General features: G+C 49.4%; 1 protein-coding gene across 1 annotated transcript in view; it reads left to right on the top strand.

Annotated features, from left to right (window-relative positions):
- The window catches only part of RTN4RL1 (reticulon 4 receptor like 1), a 30,531-nt gene extending 21,108 nt beyond the window's left edge, over nucleotides 1-9,423 (top strand). Inside the window, exon 2 of the mRNA XM_074845033.1 lies at nucleotides 6,322-9,423. Within this exon, the coding sequence (XP_074701134.1) occupies nucleotides 6,322-7,685 (1,364 nt within the window). The 3' untranslated portion in view covers nucleotides 7,686-9,423. The remainder of the gene's footprint in view (nucleotides 1-6,321) is intronic.
- The last annotated feature ends 8,986 nt before the right edge of the window (nucleotides 9,424-18,409 follow it).

Below are 18,409 nucleotides of genomic sequence, written 5' to 3'. Positions count from 1 at the left end.
CCTCAGAGCTCCTGAGCACTGTTCTCCATCCTCAACCGCCTGCCTGGCTCAGCCTGGCTGACCAAGGGTTTGCTCCGGTCGGTCACCGCTGGAGAAATGCAAACCAGGGGGCTCTGGGATGGCTGAGGAGCACCAGGAGAGGAGGCAACACAGCCCAGAGCAAGAGAAACCCCCTAAGAGGGGAGACCAATGGGCAGTGCCTGCAAAGCAGGCAGCTGCCTGCAAAGGGCATGGCCCATTCCCCGTGCTAGCTGGCTCTCCCATCCTGGTCACCCGAGGAGGACTTGCTTTTTAATGTCGGAGCTACCAAAGTGGGCTCAGGGTGACCAAGAGGAGGTTTATACCAGTCACTACGTGAGGTACCGGTGACACAGAAGGGTTTGTAGGGGCTACAGCACTCCCCAGTCTAAAGCCTTTCCCTGGTTTTTCTTTGAAAGGTACCTCCTGAGGCGTCTTTTGGCACCAGCTTCTTCCCAAAGCTTTCCTTAACAATATTCCTTCCAAATTTCCTTGTATGCTTCTTCCTCTGGGAACAGTCTTTCTGCTTGCCAGTGAAGGAAGACAATTTCTAGCCGCTGGAGAAGGGTTTTTTCTTGTAGTACCTTCTCCCTGGAACATCCCTGACACTGCACCCCGAGCTAAAGTCGTGTGAAGCCAGTAGCCTCCAAGCTCATCTTCTGCCTCGGAGGTCATAATTGCCATTAAATCACAGCTTGCCTAACCAAATTATGCAAAACCGAAATTATCTCCAATGATTTTTATGTTGCTGAAATGTTCCAGAACTGCCGGGGTGATGACTGGGGGATTGGGAGCAGCTGTCACTCCATCAGAAACCATAACTCCAAACAGCTGGGATCTGTCAGTTATTTATGACGCCGTTCGCCAAAAAAAAAAAAAAAATTATGAAGGAGGATGAGCGGTTGCCACTCTCCAGCTGAAAGGCAGCTCGTGCAGAAAGCAAAGCCCCGTGCCACATCCTGGCGCTGGGAGCTGGCAGCTGATGTCATGGGGAGCAAACTCACCGAGGATGCGCCTGCTGCCGAGCGCTGCAGGACCGCGGGGCAGCACCTAAAGGGCTTTGCAGGGTGGCTGAAAGCAAGCTGCTGCTCGCTGGGGAATTTAGTCTTTGTGATGGTCAGGATGGGCTTGTTTATTTTATCCTCTGTGTGTTGCAAAAAAAGAGAAAAAAATGACCAAAAAAAAATGCAGCTACTAAGCACAGGTCTGACACCACTTTGTCGAACCATCCTAGATCTGAAGATTCACTCTTGGCTCACGCCCAGTTGCCATCGCTGCTCTGGCCTTGCCTTTCATCGTCCTTCACTTGGCAGATGAAATTGTGAACATTTGAGGCTTCTTTTTCTCCCTAAACAACAGTTTCTCTCTATGGCAGTGCGAACATCCCATTCTGAGTTAGTTCCCAAGTGTCAAAGTATATTTTCCCCCGAGGGTGGTAGTTGTGTCTTTGTGCCCCAGTTCACTGGGTTGGATTTAGAAAGCATCCTCTGATAGATCCAGGGTGTGAGCGGGGCAGGAAAATCTGTCTCTGGAGCTCATTGGCAGCGAGGTGGTGGTGTTACACCAGGTGTGAACTTGGCCTCAGAAGAGGGTGAGTGATGAGTAAGCTTCTGCCTCTTTGATAATCCCGGCTGCGAGCAGAAGCCAGATGCTTTGTCCCCACTTGTAGCTCGCTCTGGTTAAGTATTATTATTTATATTATGTAGTAGCTATACATAGTGTTTTATGGCAGTAAAGATACATAAATCAGCAACCAGAAGACGAGGGCTTTGCTCTAAAGAGCTTATAAATCTAACAGCTTGAGCAGCACCGGTAATGGACACAGTAAGCAGGCAGTCAAGTTGCATGTAGACATGAGCTAAGACGGGTCTCCCAAAGCAGATGGCGGTTTAGGAGAGATTTGAAAGAGAAGCAACCTGCTCCATCCTCGAGACCAGATCCTGCTGGAGAATTAGACAGGCCGTGACCCATATAAGCTTGTCCGGGTGGAGAGGTGAAAGCGTCCACCCGAGAAAAGCAGCTCGCAGAGGGAATGGGCAAGGGGTGGCGAGGGCTCATGGCGGGGCTGTGTTTTGGGGGGCTCTGCAGGTGCATCCTCCCTGAGGCTGAAGCATCTTTTCTTGTCCGAAATGTTTTCTTCCCCTCAATCCTGAGACTCCTAATGAAAATAAGTAGCATTACATCTTCCTAAATAAACCAAGGCTCTGCCGTGCTCCAAGATACAGTAAAACATTAAAAGCCTTAAAATGCAAGAAAACTGCCGGCGCAGGTACACCCAGCTCTCTGGATCGAGCAGTGCTGCGAGGACAGGCTGCCCGCAGAGTGGAGCTGAGGCCAGCGTCCCTGCCGTGGTGGCAGAGAAGTGCTCCAACCCTTCGAACCTTCCCCCCCAGTCTTGGGTATCAAACCAGCTTTTTTTTTTTTATTTATTTCTTCCTGTGCTGGCACCGGCCCGGGAGGAACCTGGTCTGGGCTGGAGAGAGCTGTGCTGTGTCTGGCCGAGCACGCTGGCTCCGGGCGTCTGCATTCTTCTGGCCGCTTTCAGCTCTTGCACAAATTGAGGCTTCACGCTAAATGCATTACACTGTATAACAATTAATCCCGTGCTACATATAGAAAGTCCTTACTCATCAATAATGCATGCGGGAGGAGTGATTTTCACTCTCAGTAATAAGGCTAAGACAATGGAAACAAGCAGGTAATGGAGAACATTTATAATGATGTTAATCTAATAATGAGTCTAATGCTGTTAAAAGTAAGACTGCAAACTGGACGCATCCAAAGATAAATTATTTCAAGCATTCATTAACTGATGCCTAATTAATGCCCAATTAGAGAGATGCTACATGGGAAATGGTTTGGACAGTCGGACGAATTCATTCCAATCACTGAAACCTCAGTCCAAAGCAGGAGGCAGCAGAAGGACACAGCGAGCAGAAGCTGGGGTGACACAGCACATCAGTGGGAGAAAGCCAGGAGATAAACACCCCCTTGCTGGTTTTATCCGTGTCAGCAGGACTTTGTTTTTATTCACTTCACCGGCAGGTTCCTGTAGGATTTTTCCGTGCTGCTTTTGAAGCTCTCCCTCCCTGGTGAGCTCTGACACATGTGCCGGTGACCCTCCATCTGCCTCGAAACCTTTACAAGATGAAGTTGAAAGGGCTGCATCGGGAATAAGGAGTTCAACAAGTTAGGCAGGGTCTAACTCTCAGGGAGCTAGGCTGGGACCTTGCGGGAAGCTCCCACCGGCACTTTCCAGCCTGGGAAGCCCACCGAGACCCAAACGCTCCTGGCTGTCTCATCCCGGTGGGGCTGGGCTGCTGGCCATCATGACGCTGGTCTTAGCAGCCTCAGGAGCTTCATGACTCTGTGACCACAGCCTCTTTGTTTCTAGGGGCTCTCATACCTGGGTCTAAACTGTGACCAAGCCCAGGACACCCCAGGAGCAGCTTCACGCAGCACTAGGCACTCAGCAGGTTTTATGGGCTTGGAGGGAAAGCATCTCTGATGAGATCATGTGCCTTGAGTACATCCACCGGGGATTTCATACATTTCCTCTTTCCAAGTCCTGCCCACCTAATTATTATTTTTTTTTCTAAGCATCTGTCCTTCAGCTTCCCCTTTTTCCTTACCCTTGAGTTGCAGCACATAGGTAGAAAGACATCCCTGGCTTTTCTTCCTACCATCGTACTCTTGGGAAGCTGAGAAGGAGTAACACCCCAGGCTATCCCCACTGCCATCCACGACCATGGGAGTCACATCTCCCTCTTCATAGAACTCCAGCCATTAACTCACAAATGCCTGTTAATTAAAGAGATGGACTCAGTTCCCTCTGACCTTTACCTCTGGAGTTATCCCTGCAGGCAGGGAGCTGTTAAACACCATGCTCCCTTTCCGCAGGAGCTTCTACCTTGGCCGGGTTCCAGGCGGACCCAGGCTGCCTTCGTCCATTGCCGTGCATTGCTAACAGCCGCCTGTCATCACCATCCCTATAAGTGAAATCATGTATGCTCCCAGATCCCTGCCCAGCTCCACCTCCCGTCAGTAATCCCGTTAGCCTGGCAACTGTCATGTCACGGAAGAGCGCATAAAACTGTTGTTTGGAAGCAATATGTAATCTTCCAACCTGCTGCTTATAGCTGGGAGATGGTTTATTGATTCAGACCCTTGTGATTTGGTATTTGCAATAACAGACTCTGCATGTGGGAGATCGTCACAGCGCTGGTGCCTGGCAGGATTTTACTAATAAACATAAGACCTACAGAAGGCTTCGTACTTCAGTGTCACCAAGGTACGACAGGGACCATGAAGCCGTCCCACCTTGACAAAGCACATCCGCGGGTAAAAAACCCAGCAGAACGTATCTGCAACCGTAGCTTTATCTTTACCATCGTTATCTGGCACTCAGATAATCACAATATCCTCAGGATACTGCTGTTTCCCAGGCTGTGCTTGCACGGCAAGTTGCAGCAAGGGCTCCCGTGTTGGCAGGAAGCGCTCCGTAGTCAGCACCAGCACGATGCTCCCACCAGCACAACCCCTCTCTCATCGCAAAGGCACGACAGCAAAGCCAAAATGGTACGGCGGTGACTTGGAGAACGTTCCTTTTCCTACACAGCCGTAGGAGTTGTTGCGAATTAAACGTTCCTGACTTACAGCCCCTTTCTGGCAGCGGCGCAGGAATGAGACATTCCTCCTGGTAGCCAATGCTTAATTTCTGAAGGGCAGTGCCTGGAAGAAGTCCCCCTCTTCTCATCGCAGCCAAGGCTTGGTCCAATGCTTTGGCTAGCAATGCTATTTTTTTTCTATTAACAGCCCAGTCAGAGATGACTGCCTCTTACTGGTGATTTATGGAGAGACTGAGTAACCCAGTTTATCTAAAAATGTGACAACTTTGCCTTGAAAGGATGGATCCAGATGGACGGGTCACCTGCTGTTAACTAAACGGTAATAGATCTCCATACCAGGCAAAAGGCAATGGTAACCATGGAGTTATATTTCAAACACAATTAATAAGAAAACAGTGATTTTTTTTTTTGCCTCCCACTTGTATTCAGCTGTAGGCACTGAAAAGAGGGACTGTAAAAGCCCAAAGGGTCCAGGCTCATGGACTAGCTGGTGATAACGACGTGGAGTAATTAGAGATGAACTCCACTTCCACTCTCGTTTTTCAGATTATTACAAGCTGAGTGCAAGGCGAGGACTCGTGGGCAGGATGGCACCGGCAGCTGTGTGCTGCTCCGATGTTACTCCTTTCCCCTGTAAAGTCCGGAGGCAGAATTCATTAGACATGAGCAAATTTTGCATGTAAGAGGAAAAAGCCAAATCTAGGAGGAAAATCTGAATGAGAAATGACAAGTCTGGTGCAATGAGTCTGAAAAGCCACTCGGTGCAGAAGGAATAGCCTGAAAGCAAGCCTGGTGTGAGGAGTGGGAGCGAGACGGGAACGGGGCGGTGAAACCAGCACTCTAAGAGCTGAGCAGAGGGAGGGGATGATTATTGCCTTGCTCACCGCTTCTTCTCTGCAGCGAGAAAGCCCCGGTCACAGGCACATACTGTAGCATTAGAGGATGCAATATGTGTTGCCACAGGACATCCATTTAAAAATATGTCTGAGCATCCCACTTCCAAACGGAGTTTTCAGTTCAGCCTTTTCCACCAACTGCTGACAACATATTTTCCTGTAAATCACTTGGTTTTCAGGGTGGATGGCGGTGTCTGACAACTGTAGTAAAAAGAGATGGCAGGGATGGGTCTGCACCTTTGGGAGAGCTGGGTGTGCTGTGCAGATGCACTGCACATGTGTGTAATTTTAGGTGATTTGCTGGGAATTACTAAAGCTCTGTACTTTTTCCTCTCTGATAAGCGCGGGTGATTTAAGAGATGCATTACAGGAGGGGTGGACACCTACGAGGGTTTGCATCTCCTCTGTTTGCTCTCACACCTTTGCACAGTGGCATTTCCTCCGACTGCGCTGCCTGCTTCCAGGCAAGGGGCTTTGCTGCCTGCAGTGCCAGCATGAATTCTCACCAAGGAAGTTTCTCCTGCCCATTTCAGGCTGGGAGCACAGCCGCCTGCCTGTTGCGGGCAGGGCGAGGAGGCAGGGACTACTCCATACATCACGTTGAAAGTACCGTGGATGATGAGCCTACTCATCACAGCCGCGTGGGTAATTCATGAGCAGAGAGGAGGGCTGAGTTAATTGGGGGCGTTTTTCAGCCGGAATAGTCCCCATGGCAGTGATGGGTGGGCGGAGGGGTGCCCGAGTCCTCGCTGACGCTGCTCTCCCCTCTCTCTGCACAGGGGGGTTTGCAGAGCTGCTGCTGGTGCTGCTGGGGCTGAAGGTGCCTGGCGCCCTGGGCTGCCCCACCGACTGCGTGTGCTACCCATCCCCGATGACTGTCAGCTGCCAGGCTCACAACTTCGTCACCATCCCTGAGGGCATCCCCGAGGACAGCGAGAGGATCTTCCTCCAGAACAACCAGATCACCTTGCTGCTGCGGGGCCACTTCAGTCCCTCCATGGTCACCCTCTGGATCTACTCCAACAACATCACCTTCATTGACCCCAACACCTTCGACGGGTTTGTCAATCTGGAAGAGCTGGACCTGGGAGACAACCGCTACCTAAGGGCTTTAGCTGCAGACACTTTCCAAGGGCTGGTGAAACTCCACGCCTTGTATCTGTACAAGTGTGGGCTGAGCTCCCTCCCCAGCGGGATATTTGGTGGCCTCCACAACCTGCAATACCTTTACCTGCAAGACAACCACATCGAGTTCCTTCAGGATGATATTTTTGTTGACTTGGTTAACCTCAGCCATCTTTTTCTCCATGGAAACAAGCTCTGGAGCCTCCATCAGAACACATTCAGGGGACTAATAAACCTGGATCGGCTGCTCATCCATCAAAATCAGCTGCAGTGGATTCACAGGCGGGCTTTTCATGACCTCCGAAGATTGACCACCCTTTTCCTGTTCAATAACAGCCTCTCGGAGCTGCAGGGGGACTGCCTGGCCCACCTGGGAGCCCTGGAGTTTCTCAGGCTGAACGGGAACCCGTGGAGCTGCGATTGCAAAGCCCGTTCGCTCTGGGAATGGCTGCACAGGTTCAGAGGCTCCAGCTCCAGCGTCATCTGCGAGTCCCCTGAGCAGATGCACGGCAAGGACCTCAAGGTGCTAAGAGCAGAAGACTTTAGGAACTGTTCAGGGTCCGAGTCGCTCCATCAGATTAAAACACATACTTTCTCTACAGCGGACAGAGGAGCCTCCAAAACCCACCACCCTCACCACTCCTCCAAGGAGAAGGGGAAGGAGAGAGGGGCCGAGAACAGTTTGCACAGCAGCCAGCCCGCCGCCCCCCCCGGCTCCCGGCCGGGCTATCGCAAACCCGGCAAGAACTGCACCAGCCACAAAACCCGTAACCGAACCTCTAAACCGGTATCCTTGGGGCCGCGGAAAAACGGGCAGGAGATTCCAGACTATGTGCCTGATTATCAGCACAAATTCAGTTTCGGGGTGATGCCAACGCTCTCCCCCAAACGCAAGGGTAAGTGTACTCGGCGGACACCCATCCGCCCCCCCAGCGGGGTCCAGCAGGCAGCCGGCTGCTCGGGGCTCAGGGCTTCGCTCCTGGTTTTCATGATGGTGTTAGCGGCCGTCATACGCTGAGCCCCCGGCTGCGGACGGAGCGAATCTGTACTGCCACCAATCTACAAAGGACCAGAGTTTCTTTTCTTCTTCTTTTTTTGTACGTGGCTAGCGTTGGCCTGGCGAAGGGAAGAACGTTGTCTCGGCTTCTGACGGTCTCTCCGTGCCCGGCCGGGCTGCCAACACAGACTGTGCCGAACGCAGCGGGAGCGGATTAAAAGGCATTATCACACCTTGTCACAAACAGCCTAACCGAGCACCTACAACAAAAAAAGCCAACCTTACAAAAACCCAGATAACAGGGATGGTAGCCAATTTCTCGGTGACAACAAGCGGACAATGGACTGTATCCATGCTCTTGTGAAATCCTGTTCATTTGAGAGCGCTCTGAATGACCCCTCCAATTACCGAAAGGAACATAATTGCTGTAAAAACGATCACCGATTAAGCCTACACTGTTTCTCTGAAAGTGAGTGCAAGGACACTGATACTGATGTAATAAGGACATCATTGGTTCTCCCATGTTTTAGCCCTTTTGGCTCCAAACCCAGAGGCCAAAGTTGGCTGGGAATCTCTTAGAAGACAATCTCAAACCCCTGAATATCTCAGGCATTACAGCAGAACAGGGCTTGCCTGCTGGGCTTGGAGTAGCCAACAACCAAAGGAAAGACTGATTAGAGGTGGAATTAAATGAAAAAAACAACAAACCCAACACTTAAAGAAATGAGGTACCTGCAGGAGGTGCATTTTTTTGTAACCATGTTCACACATCTGAAAAAAAACCAACCCCAACAAATGCACAGGCTCCCCCCTTCCCCTCAATTATCCATATGTATGTCTTATAATGTTTATAAACTATATGGAAACTATATCTTCAGAACTAAGGATTGTATTGTTGAATTTATAGCAGACCAGTATATGATTTTTTTCTCGAGAAAACAAACCGGCAGCAGTGCCTACAGATGCTGAAAGCCATCGGGCGGGCTCAGTACACACGGGGGAACCACAGTGGACCAATGTTCTCAGCAATTCAGAGCACTAAACTTTGGGAGGGGTGGGGGGGTGGTTGTATGTGATGCAGCAAAGTCCATACCCAGAGAGCTAAAACTCACCCTTACATCCTAATCTGTAAGCGAGGGGAGAGAGAGATTAATTCGTCCAAATAAATAGAGCCATAGAGCTCTGTCTCCGGAGAGCGCTGCGAGGCCCCGGGGAGGAAAGGGGCTTTTTGGGGGCTGGAGGCAGAGAGGGGCTTCCCAGCTGTGTCGGTGGTGTGAGGACCTTTATAGCTGGACTAAGGTTTTCACTGGGGCAGCAAGGAGCAGTTCCCAGGCTGCAGATAGTCCTGACAGCGTCAGGAGAGGTTTTGTTTCTTAAAAGGAACAGGTTGTGTCACAGGAAGAGTCAGAGAAGGGGGAAACTACAGCTCGTAGAGGACTGGCAAGAAAGTGCAGTGCCCAGGGTTTCTGGTCCGCCATAGGAGAGAAAAATAAATGGTCCAAGACAGCTGTACGAAGGGGGTTGTGGCTAGGTGGAGGAGTGGGAGCAGATCTGCCTGTTCTCCTCGTCCCGAATTAAACCCCGCCGTGGAGGGATGCACGGGGTCGGGGGCACGGCAGAGCTGGCGGCATCACCGATGGCAGCCCACGGGCTCGGGGAGGTGCTGCCCACATTCTGCAGTCGGTGTGAATTCCCTGTCAGCGTGGATATGTGAGACCAAACAGACACTGAAGTTAATGAAACAAGGGAAATAAAAGTGATCTTGGACAAGAAAAGGCTGCTGTTCATTTCGTAACGATATCCCAGTGGTGGCATGTTTCTAGCCCTTAGCTCACGTGTGGGGCTGGAAAACCCAAAGGAAACAGCTCATGTTTTCCATCAGACACACCACTAGTTTCAGGAAGAACGGGCCAGCTGGGGAAATCCGCTCTCCTAACCACTTTGGGGGTGGGGAGAGGGTATTTATGCAGTGGCAAATCCCCTGGAGGCACCTGGAAATGAAAAGGAAAACTCCCAAGCAAAAAAAAATAAAGAAATTTCCCCGATGCACTTATTTTTAAGAGTGGTTGGGTTCTGGGAGTGGGCAGCTGGGAGGGCATGGTGTCTTCTGTCCATCTCACACGCAAGAAGGGGCAGGGGCTTAGATGTTTCACTTTTAAATATCCTTCTTGGGGAATAGCAGGAGTAACTCTGGGAGGAGAAGGGAAGAGATTACTTCATCAAGCCCTCTCCCTTCCAGCTCCTACCCAAACTTTTCTGTCTACAGGGCTCTAAAGCTCCACTAAAGGGATGTCCAATGCAGCCAGAACAAATAATCCGTGATCTGAAATAGCTCCCTCATGTCCTACTCTCTATAACCAATAGCAACTGAATGAGTCTGGCACTGTCCCTTAGAAGTGGAGAATGTTGTTATGTTGGTTATTTCGTTTCATACTCTGGAAATCAAAGCTCTCAGTGGGAGAATGAAGAAGAGAAGCACTTTATTAATTTTTTTTAAGTCTGTGTGTAACTCCTGTAATATAGGAGTGAAATGTCAGCACAGGAGATGCTAATGTTTTATAAATGATTTGGGTGCAGCAGGCACAATGGATAGTCTTTGAGATGAATTATATTAGAACAGACTATGCCTGGCTCAAAACCATAATTGTATTTTTAGTATCTTTTCCTTTAACGTGGAGGAAAAATAAAGGCAACTCCATGGTGTATTACAAGCCTTGTCAATCAAGCGCTCTAACTCCTAGCAATAAAGGCTACTGTTTAAAAACCAGAAGGGAGACATGATACACAGCTAAATAGGAGGTGTCGCTTGACATGGACTATAGGTTTCTGATGTTCCTCCTGCCTTCCCTGCCCACACCCATCCTTCCTTCACAGCCACAGCTCTGAGAATAAACTAAATTTTTATGGCATGCTCTGACGCTTAGCCTCAATAACTAACTCCCCCTGTGCATGGTTCATCTCTACCAAGGCCCCCGTTCACTCTCGTGTGTTTTTTCCCCAATCCCTTCATAGAGCATGTCTTCATGCATTTTGAATGTTGCTCTGAGGGCTGGCATGAATCCCCTCTTCTCCAAATCAGCACTCCCACAACCTCAAAGAATACATCTCTCCAGTCAAGCAGACGCAGGTATAACCATGACTTGCCGGAGATAGTCTGGCTCAGGCTGGAGATAAGTTGGAGAAATTTAGGATTTAATTAGAATCACTCCCAGACACCAAAGTTTTGCCAGAGAGGTCTCTGGGGTAAAGCGCTCAACCCCGGAGGTGGTGGTAAGCACCATGGCCACTTTGAGGCAATGCTGGGCAGTGGTCCATGTGCTCCCATTTTGGACAGGCTGGATTGATGGGCCGAGGCCAATGGGATGAAACTCAACAAGGCTCAGTGCCGGGTCCTGCACTTGGGTCACAACAACCCCATGCAACGCTACAGGCTTGGGGAAGAGGTGGCTGGAAAGCTGCCCAGTGGTAAAGGACCTGGGGGTGTTGGTCAACAGCTGGCTGAATATGAGCTAGCGGTGTGCCAAGGTGGCCAAGAAGGCCAACAGCATCCTGGCTCATATCAGAAATAGTGTGGCCAGCAGGACTAAGGCAGTACTCGGCCCTGGTGAGGCCGCACCTTGAATACTCTGTTCAGTTTTGGGCCCCTCACTACAAGAGGGACATTGAGGTGCTGGAGTGTGTCCAGAGAAGGGCAACGAAGCTGGTGCAGGGTCTGGAGCTCAAGTCTTATGAGGAGCAGCTGAGGGAACTGGGGGGGTTTAGTCTGGAGAAGAGGAGGCTGAGGGGAGACCTTATCACTCTCTAAAACTATTCAAAAGGAGGTTCTATTGAGGTGGGTGGTGGTCTCTTCTCCTGAGTAACAAGTGATAGGACAAGAGGAAATGGCCTCAAATTGCACCAGGGGAGGTTTAGACTGGATATTAGGAAAAATGTCTTCACCAAAAGGGTTGTCAAGCACTGGAACAGGCTGCCCAGGGAAGCGGTGGAGTCACCATCCCTGGAGGTATTTAAAAGACGTGCAGTTGTGGCACTTAGGGACATGGTTTAGTGGTGGACTTGGCAGTGATAGATTAAAGGTTGGATTTAATGGCCTTAAAGGTCTTTTCCAACCTAAATGATTCTGTGATTCTATAAGCCTAAACCCCTCTGTGCTCCACAGCTCTGCCTGGACTGCCCTGGCCACTGTACCCCTTCCCAGCGAGGAGGATCAGCTGTGAACTGGTGCTGTTCACTAATCACGAGCTCAACCTTTGGATGTGCATCAATTCCCCTCTCTGGGGTGCAGGCAGACAGGCTGCCTGTTGCCGATGTGGTTAGATGCTGCCGATAGCTCCCCACAGCTCGGCTGCAAGCTCTAAACGCCTCCCTTGGGAAACGTGTCACTTGAGCATTTATTTGCTCATCGTTTTCCCTTTCCTTTTGCATTCTCCAGTCTGCCGCCCGCACCATGCGCTGCTTTGGCAGACAAGGCGAGTTCCTGTCGCTGCTGCTGCCTTCCCCTTCTTTACATCAATGAGCTTTAATGCTCTAACTTTGGGCTGTTCATGCAAATCCTTTCCCTTAAAAAAAAAACAAACACCAGAGAACCCAGAAGAGACCCCAGACTGTGCCTGTGGAAACTGATCCCTGGTGGCAGAATCCCATTTCCTGAGTCGGAGCCAATCTTCTCTCCATTGTACCACTTTTCCACAGTTCCATCCTGTAATTGTTCATACAGAGCTTTTCATACATGCTTTGAAAACACAAACCATATGACGCTGCAGCTCCTTTATCCTCCCAGGCAGGATGAAAACCAAACACGTCTTGGATAGTGAGAATAAATTTTTAGTTTATCAGTCTAAACCAAGACCACAAGTCCACAGTTCCTTCTATATTCCCCACTGCTTCCAGAAAACACTTGTGCCCCCACCCCCCCCACCCCAGCACCAATTCAAAATTATTTCCTTTGTCTCGGAAAGTTGCTCTGCTACATGCACCCCTCTCAGAGGGACAGAACGAAAGCATCACTTCTCATTTCTTGTAAGCTAAACAACACTTTTTGTGGTCTTTCAAGTTCACCCTTCCCTAAATCCTTCATCTTTGTATGCTTTCCCTGTCTTCAGGGGGAACCACACCTCCAGAAAAAACTTCCCAAGATCCCATTTCCTATCGCATGACCAAGAATATTTCTCTTTCCATCGCTTACTATCTCTTGAGGTCTTGTAGGCTGACATCATTCCTCTGCTCCCCCAGGCCTCTTCTCTCCCTTAACCTATCCAGCAGCCCCCAAGCTCATGACTGCTTTGGCAAAACACAGGATCGCTGACACCAGGCGATGCTGATGGGAATGGTGATTACAGGGATGCTCTTGTACTGCTGACCGCGTCGGAGTTTGTGTGTTACAGATGGAAGCAAAAGCAACTATGAAAACAGGACACAGAGGACTGCAGCAGTGCTCACGTTTTGCAATGTGTGTTTTTGGGAAGGTGTCACGCTGGCATCGCTGCTGAGCCAAACCACTGCTCTACCCACATAAAAGCAGCCCCAGGAGCAGCACCCCTCCACAGGCCCAATCCATCTTGCTGTCTCCCAATACACTCCATCCTCCCCTCTCCCGGAGAAGCTGCCTTCAAAGGGGAGAAGGATCTTTCATCTCAGTGACCACCTCAGTTCCTGGCCCCCGCCCAAAAGCAGCCAATTAGGAGAACAAAAACAAGTGTTATAACGCAAGGCCCTCGCTACCTGGCTCATGGCTGTAAGGAGCTGCTCGCTAAAATCCATTTTTTTCCCCACCCTTTGAATACGGGTGAAATTCTCCACACGCCCAGCCGCTCTGCAGACACATCTTTACCTCTCTGCAGGCTCCTCGGCTCATCCCCACCCTCATCCATACAACCCGAGTCCTTTCCAGAACTGCCCTCCATCCTCTTCCTCCTTTGTGAAAACAGAATCAAAATAACTGTTTAACAAATCAGCCATTACCTTCTCCCATGTCACCAATTCCCCGCTATCATTTCGTAATTGGCCAATTTTCTCTTTTACCTTCTCTCCGCTCTGAATACGTCTCGGGAAGCTCTGATTGTGTGTTAAAATATCCTCCCTAATTCACTGCTCAATATCTCTTTCTGCTCTTCTAATTGCCCTTTTAACTTGCTTCTAATTTTTTTATAAATCTCCTAATCCTCTTCCTGCACAAGTTGTTTACACGCACTGGAGAATGTATATGTATTAGCAGATGTTCCTGGGTAAATAATGCACAAAAGAATATTACTGCTTCACGCAAGCTGCAATTACTGCTTTCCTCAGAATAAGCCCTGTTTAACCCTCCTATTTAGGGCACACGCCCCTGCTCTTGCTGCACATCTCCAGGCTATTTCACTCCTGCTGCAGAACATTAACACCACCAGCTCCACCACGGCTCGCTCGCTGTCTTCTGGAAAAAAAGAATTAAAAAAAAAAAAAAAAAAAAAATCAGAGGATAAAGGGAATGATACAATTATGTTCCAACAAATCTCTTTTTTTTTTTTGAGGGGGGGAACAGAGGTAGAAGAAACGAAACAAAATAGCTACACGACTCGAACACAGCGGCACAACCCCAAGTAATAAACAAATTTGATAGTCTCAGTGCTTTTGATTTATGGACAGCTTACTGCGCTCCCCGCTCTCAGGGAGTCGGTTGTCAGAGCCCTTGTGCCGCAGACAGGCAGAGGGTCAGGCAGGCGTTGTTTGTCATCCGCTTTGTCAAAGACTTCCTAAAATTACTCAAAATTTCCTTTCTCTTTTCCATTTCTTCTCTCAATTTGTTTGCGGCCTCCTTCTCACAAAACACTGCGGTACCACCAGATGCTTTGAATTCTGTATTTACCAGCTAAAGGGTGATGCTAAATCATGGGTTTAAAGTTACACATCTCATTCAGATGAAAAGACTCAGGTCGTCACCCAGGGAAAGCGACCCTGGGTCCAGGCAGAAGTCAGTGTTTTGCAACCTGACCCTCGATCTTGCTTGGAGACGAAAGGCATCGCTGGTACTGGGAAGCTCCGGGAGATGGGGGCTATTTTGTACTTACAGCTGACACTTACGGAGGCACTTTGCTACTGCCTAAATACCAAACTGTGATTAACAACAAAGTTCTGGCCACCAGAACGTCTCTGGGCACAGTGTTCACCTCTGTCACCTCCATCCTGCTAAAACCAGGTCCTGCTACGCCCTGCGAGGCTGCCTGCACCCGCGCCGAGCATCACGCCTGCCTGCAGCTGCCTGCCTGAACCTGCCCAGGGGACAGAAGATTAAAAAAAAAAAAAGATGGAGAGGGAGGAAAACCAAAATCAGATGGAAACAGTAAAGCTCACCTCCTTCTTTTCAGAGGCTGCGCTGGCATGCAGGGTCAAAAGCAAAACACTTCTGTTAAAATACAAAATTGTTCCTATGACAGACTGCAGATTTCTGAGGCCGTTATGGAATAACAAAACTCTTGACTATTTTCTGACTCCCCTGGAAAGATTTCTATTTCTTCCCTGCATCTGTACACTTTGTTTTCCAGAGAAGCAGATCCCACTCCCAGCAAGGGTTGCCATCCCCAGAGATGGATTTTGTTTGCTTCAATTTGAGCTGCACCAGTTTCATTTCATTCCCCTCCACCCCACAGTTCCTGCGGGCAGGTACCACGGCATCCTCAGCACAGGACTTTGTGCTGCACCTTCCTCACCTCACAGTCAAGATTTAACACCTCTACTTCAAGCTTACCAGCATGACTTGGTTATTTTTTTTCCTACAGATCTAGTGAAACTTCTCTCAAACCTGATTTCTCAATAGTGCATACAAATTGCTCTCCCTGGAAAAGGTTTTCATAGCTATTCCCTCGGTCAATCCTTCTACTGCTAAAATATCCTGTAATCAAAGGTCTTGGCTTCTCACAGGTCTTCTCTAAAGAAGCATTTCTGGGTGGGCTCTCTCATGAACTGCCTTTCATGCCCTCATGTCCTCAGAATAAGCCCCGTTTAACCCTCCTGGGAGCTCACGGAGTATCCGTATTATTTTCAACTCATGCCTTAACCTCATTCTGAAATATAAAAATTGAAAAATAAACCCCAACAACCACTTAAAAGGAAAAGCAGAGTGACCCTTTTGTCACATGCCCTGCCAAAGGGTCCTGAGAAGGACCAAACATGCAAAACCCATCGGCACACAGAGTCGGCTGCCTGCAGGGTACTGTTTCACAGCCCCGGGTGCCCTGTCCCCCAGGAGAACCCCCTGTCGCTGGAGAGACCTTGCCACATTTTCAGGGATTTCTGATAGAAGGAGACTCTGGGATGCTTGCTCCTCTTCAGCTCTTACACTAACACTTTTCTAAAGGCACAGCTCGGGGAAGCAGTCCTGCAAAGGAGAGCGGCATGTGGAGTGGTGAAACCGCATCCTTGCTGGCACGGGAAGACTTCTTGACTCTTTCCTGCATCTACTTAGCACATAGAAAGCAAAAGGAAACAAGAGAACATACACATATGGAGCCCCTGTTAAACCTGAACTAAATATACCGTGGGATGCTAACAGCCTGCCTCGACTTGCTGGCACTTCAGCTGGCACGGCAGGAACCGACCACGGGGTTCGTTGGGCGGCTGGAAGGGTTTTCTACAGAGCCAACGTGGGAAACCTCCGAAATCCCCCTCCGCAAGTGCTGTGAGTGTCGCTGCCGGCACAGCACTGCCCTGAAACGCTGGTGCCAGCATCCAGATAGCAAAGACACACGGAGCAGCCCTGCCTGACAGCATCTCCTTCTGGGATTCTCCATCTCCCTGCGTGCTCGTAGGAGCCCCTTCCCTGCAGCGCCTGAGCACGCTGGCTGGAGAGCAGCACAGGGACCAGCCAAGGACATCTGTGTGCGTGAGCTGCGCAGCACACCACGGCTAAGGAAGCACTCACCATCAACCGGGTGGATCTCCAGGAAGGGAGATGGAAACCGTCAAGATTAAAACACTGAGAGATGAGGCACGTGCTTGGGAGAGGCAGGAGCAGCAGGAAGGAGAGCATACGTGCAGGCTGGAGTGGGTACATGCAGCCTTGTGAAGGGGGGAAAAATAATAAAAAAAAAAGGCAAAGGTGGTCATATTTGACTCAAGAATGAAGGAAAGCCAGCTGAGAAATTATTAGAGACAATTATGTGAGCAAAGTACGTGAAAAGTAATCCCAGCTGCAGGGAGCTGGCGGGGGGAAGAAATCATGATGTGATTCAAGGGGGCCCAAGAGAAAAAGCACAAGAGCAGCGATGACCTGGTTTGCAGATGGATCCATTTCTCTTTCTGCTCGGGTGCTGAAGCTGAGCCTCATCCAGCTCACTCGGCTCTCCGATGGGTTGCGTGACTTCTTCCCTCACTGGTGCAAGTGGCAGGCACGTGCATGTACTGTGCGTCATCTGGGAATCATATTTGCCTTAACAGTCTGCACAAAGGCAAGTGCAAATAAGAATTCACTATTCATGTGAACCATTCTTCCAGCAGAACTAAGTTTTTAAGTCCAATACAATGCCCTGTCCCTGGGTGTCAATAATTGTGACATACACTAATCACTTTATTTCTATTTTCTCTCTTTCTTATTTTTCACATCTTTGGAAATAAAAGCTAATTCATTGTGCTGATTCTGATAATTTCGAGTCACGCACTAAATACAGCAATTCTTAAATAGGTTTTTTCTTTCCCCCTGCTGCGTAACTTCCCCCAAGTTATACTATATACAGCAAAACCAACAACAGCTTCAAACACCAGAGCAAGAAAACAAAAAGCAGCTCCTACATCAAGTCAGATCCCAGCTCCTCAGGCTTCCAGAACATCTCAACACAGAACTAGAGCAAAAGGGCAGATTATTTAAAGCCATTGCATGTAGGCCAATTTTCACTGCAGTTTCTTTTGGCTCTGATTTTCAGGCCCCAGTGGAGTGGCAAAGTCATGAATAAATGCAAGTAAACTGAGCTTATCCACTCTTATTTTGAGCAGTGGAGTTTACTCACCTCATGCTGCTTCAGCTGGAACACCGAAAGGTAAGTTTAAAGGAAAAAAAAAAAGGGGGGAACGGAGGATAATCTGCTGCTGCCCTTGCCTACCGACTCCGTGAGTCCAGCACGGAGTAAAGGCAGGGCCAGGATGCTGCAGAGCCGCAGTGTTTCATGCTCTGGATATTGAACGTACACAGTTATCTCCTGGTGCTGTGGAAAGGCTGGAGTTGGTCCCTGCTGTGTGATGGGCAGGGTGAGGCTCCCACGCCCCTGCCCGTGGGAACTCAGCTGAACAGGATTTACAGCAGGTCCTACCTAAAACACTGCACACAAAAAGCTTCATTTGAGGAGAAGACATCCTCAGATGATATTCTCCATCAGAAGGCAGTGTATGGTGGGGGAGGGCTGGATTTTGACTGCACACTACATTACAGACTTCCAAATGGAAAATAAATAGAGCAAATGTTTGAGAGTTTAAGAGGTGGCTGTTAGTCTCAGAACACTTCACCTGGCCATCGGTGTCCTTCCAATTAACAAAGCAGGACCAACAACCAAACGATGCTCACCTGAGGACTTTCCGCAGGGACATGGCAAGCTGAAGACACTTTCAGAGCTGGCAGGCTATGGCACTGCAAAGGTTGTGTAATGAATTAAATATGCTAAATACCATATTCTGCTCCTCAGAGCTGGGACCACACTTGCCCACTCACCTGGTTTGTACGACCTACAAGTTCCTCTAAGCTCTGGCCAAGAGCGCCGGAGCCTGTGGAGACCCACATAGAC

The sequence above is a fragment of the Strix aluco genome, chromosome 19 (assembly GCF_031877795.1).
Source record: "Strix aluco isolate bStrAlu1 chromosome 19, bStrAlu1.hap1, whole genome shotgun sequence".
Lineage (NCBI taxonomy): Eukaryota > Metazoa > Chordata > Aves > Strigiformes > Strigidae > Strix > Strix aluco.
This window is presented reverse-complemented; position numbering and strand designations above follow the sequence as displayed.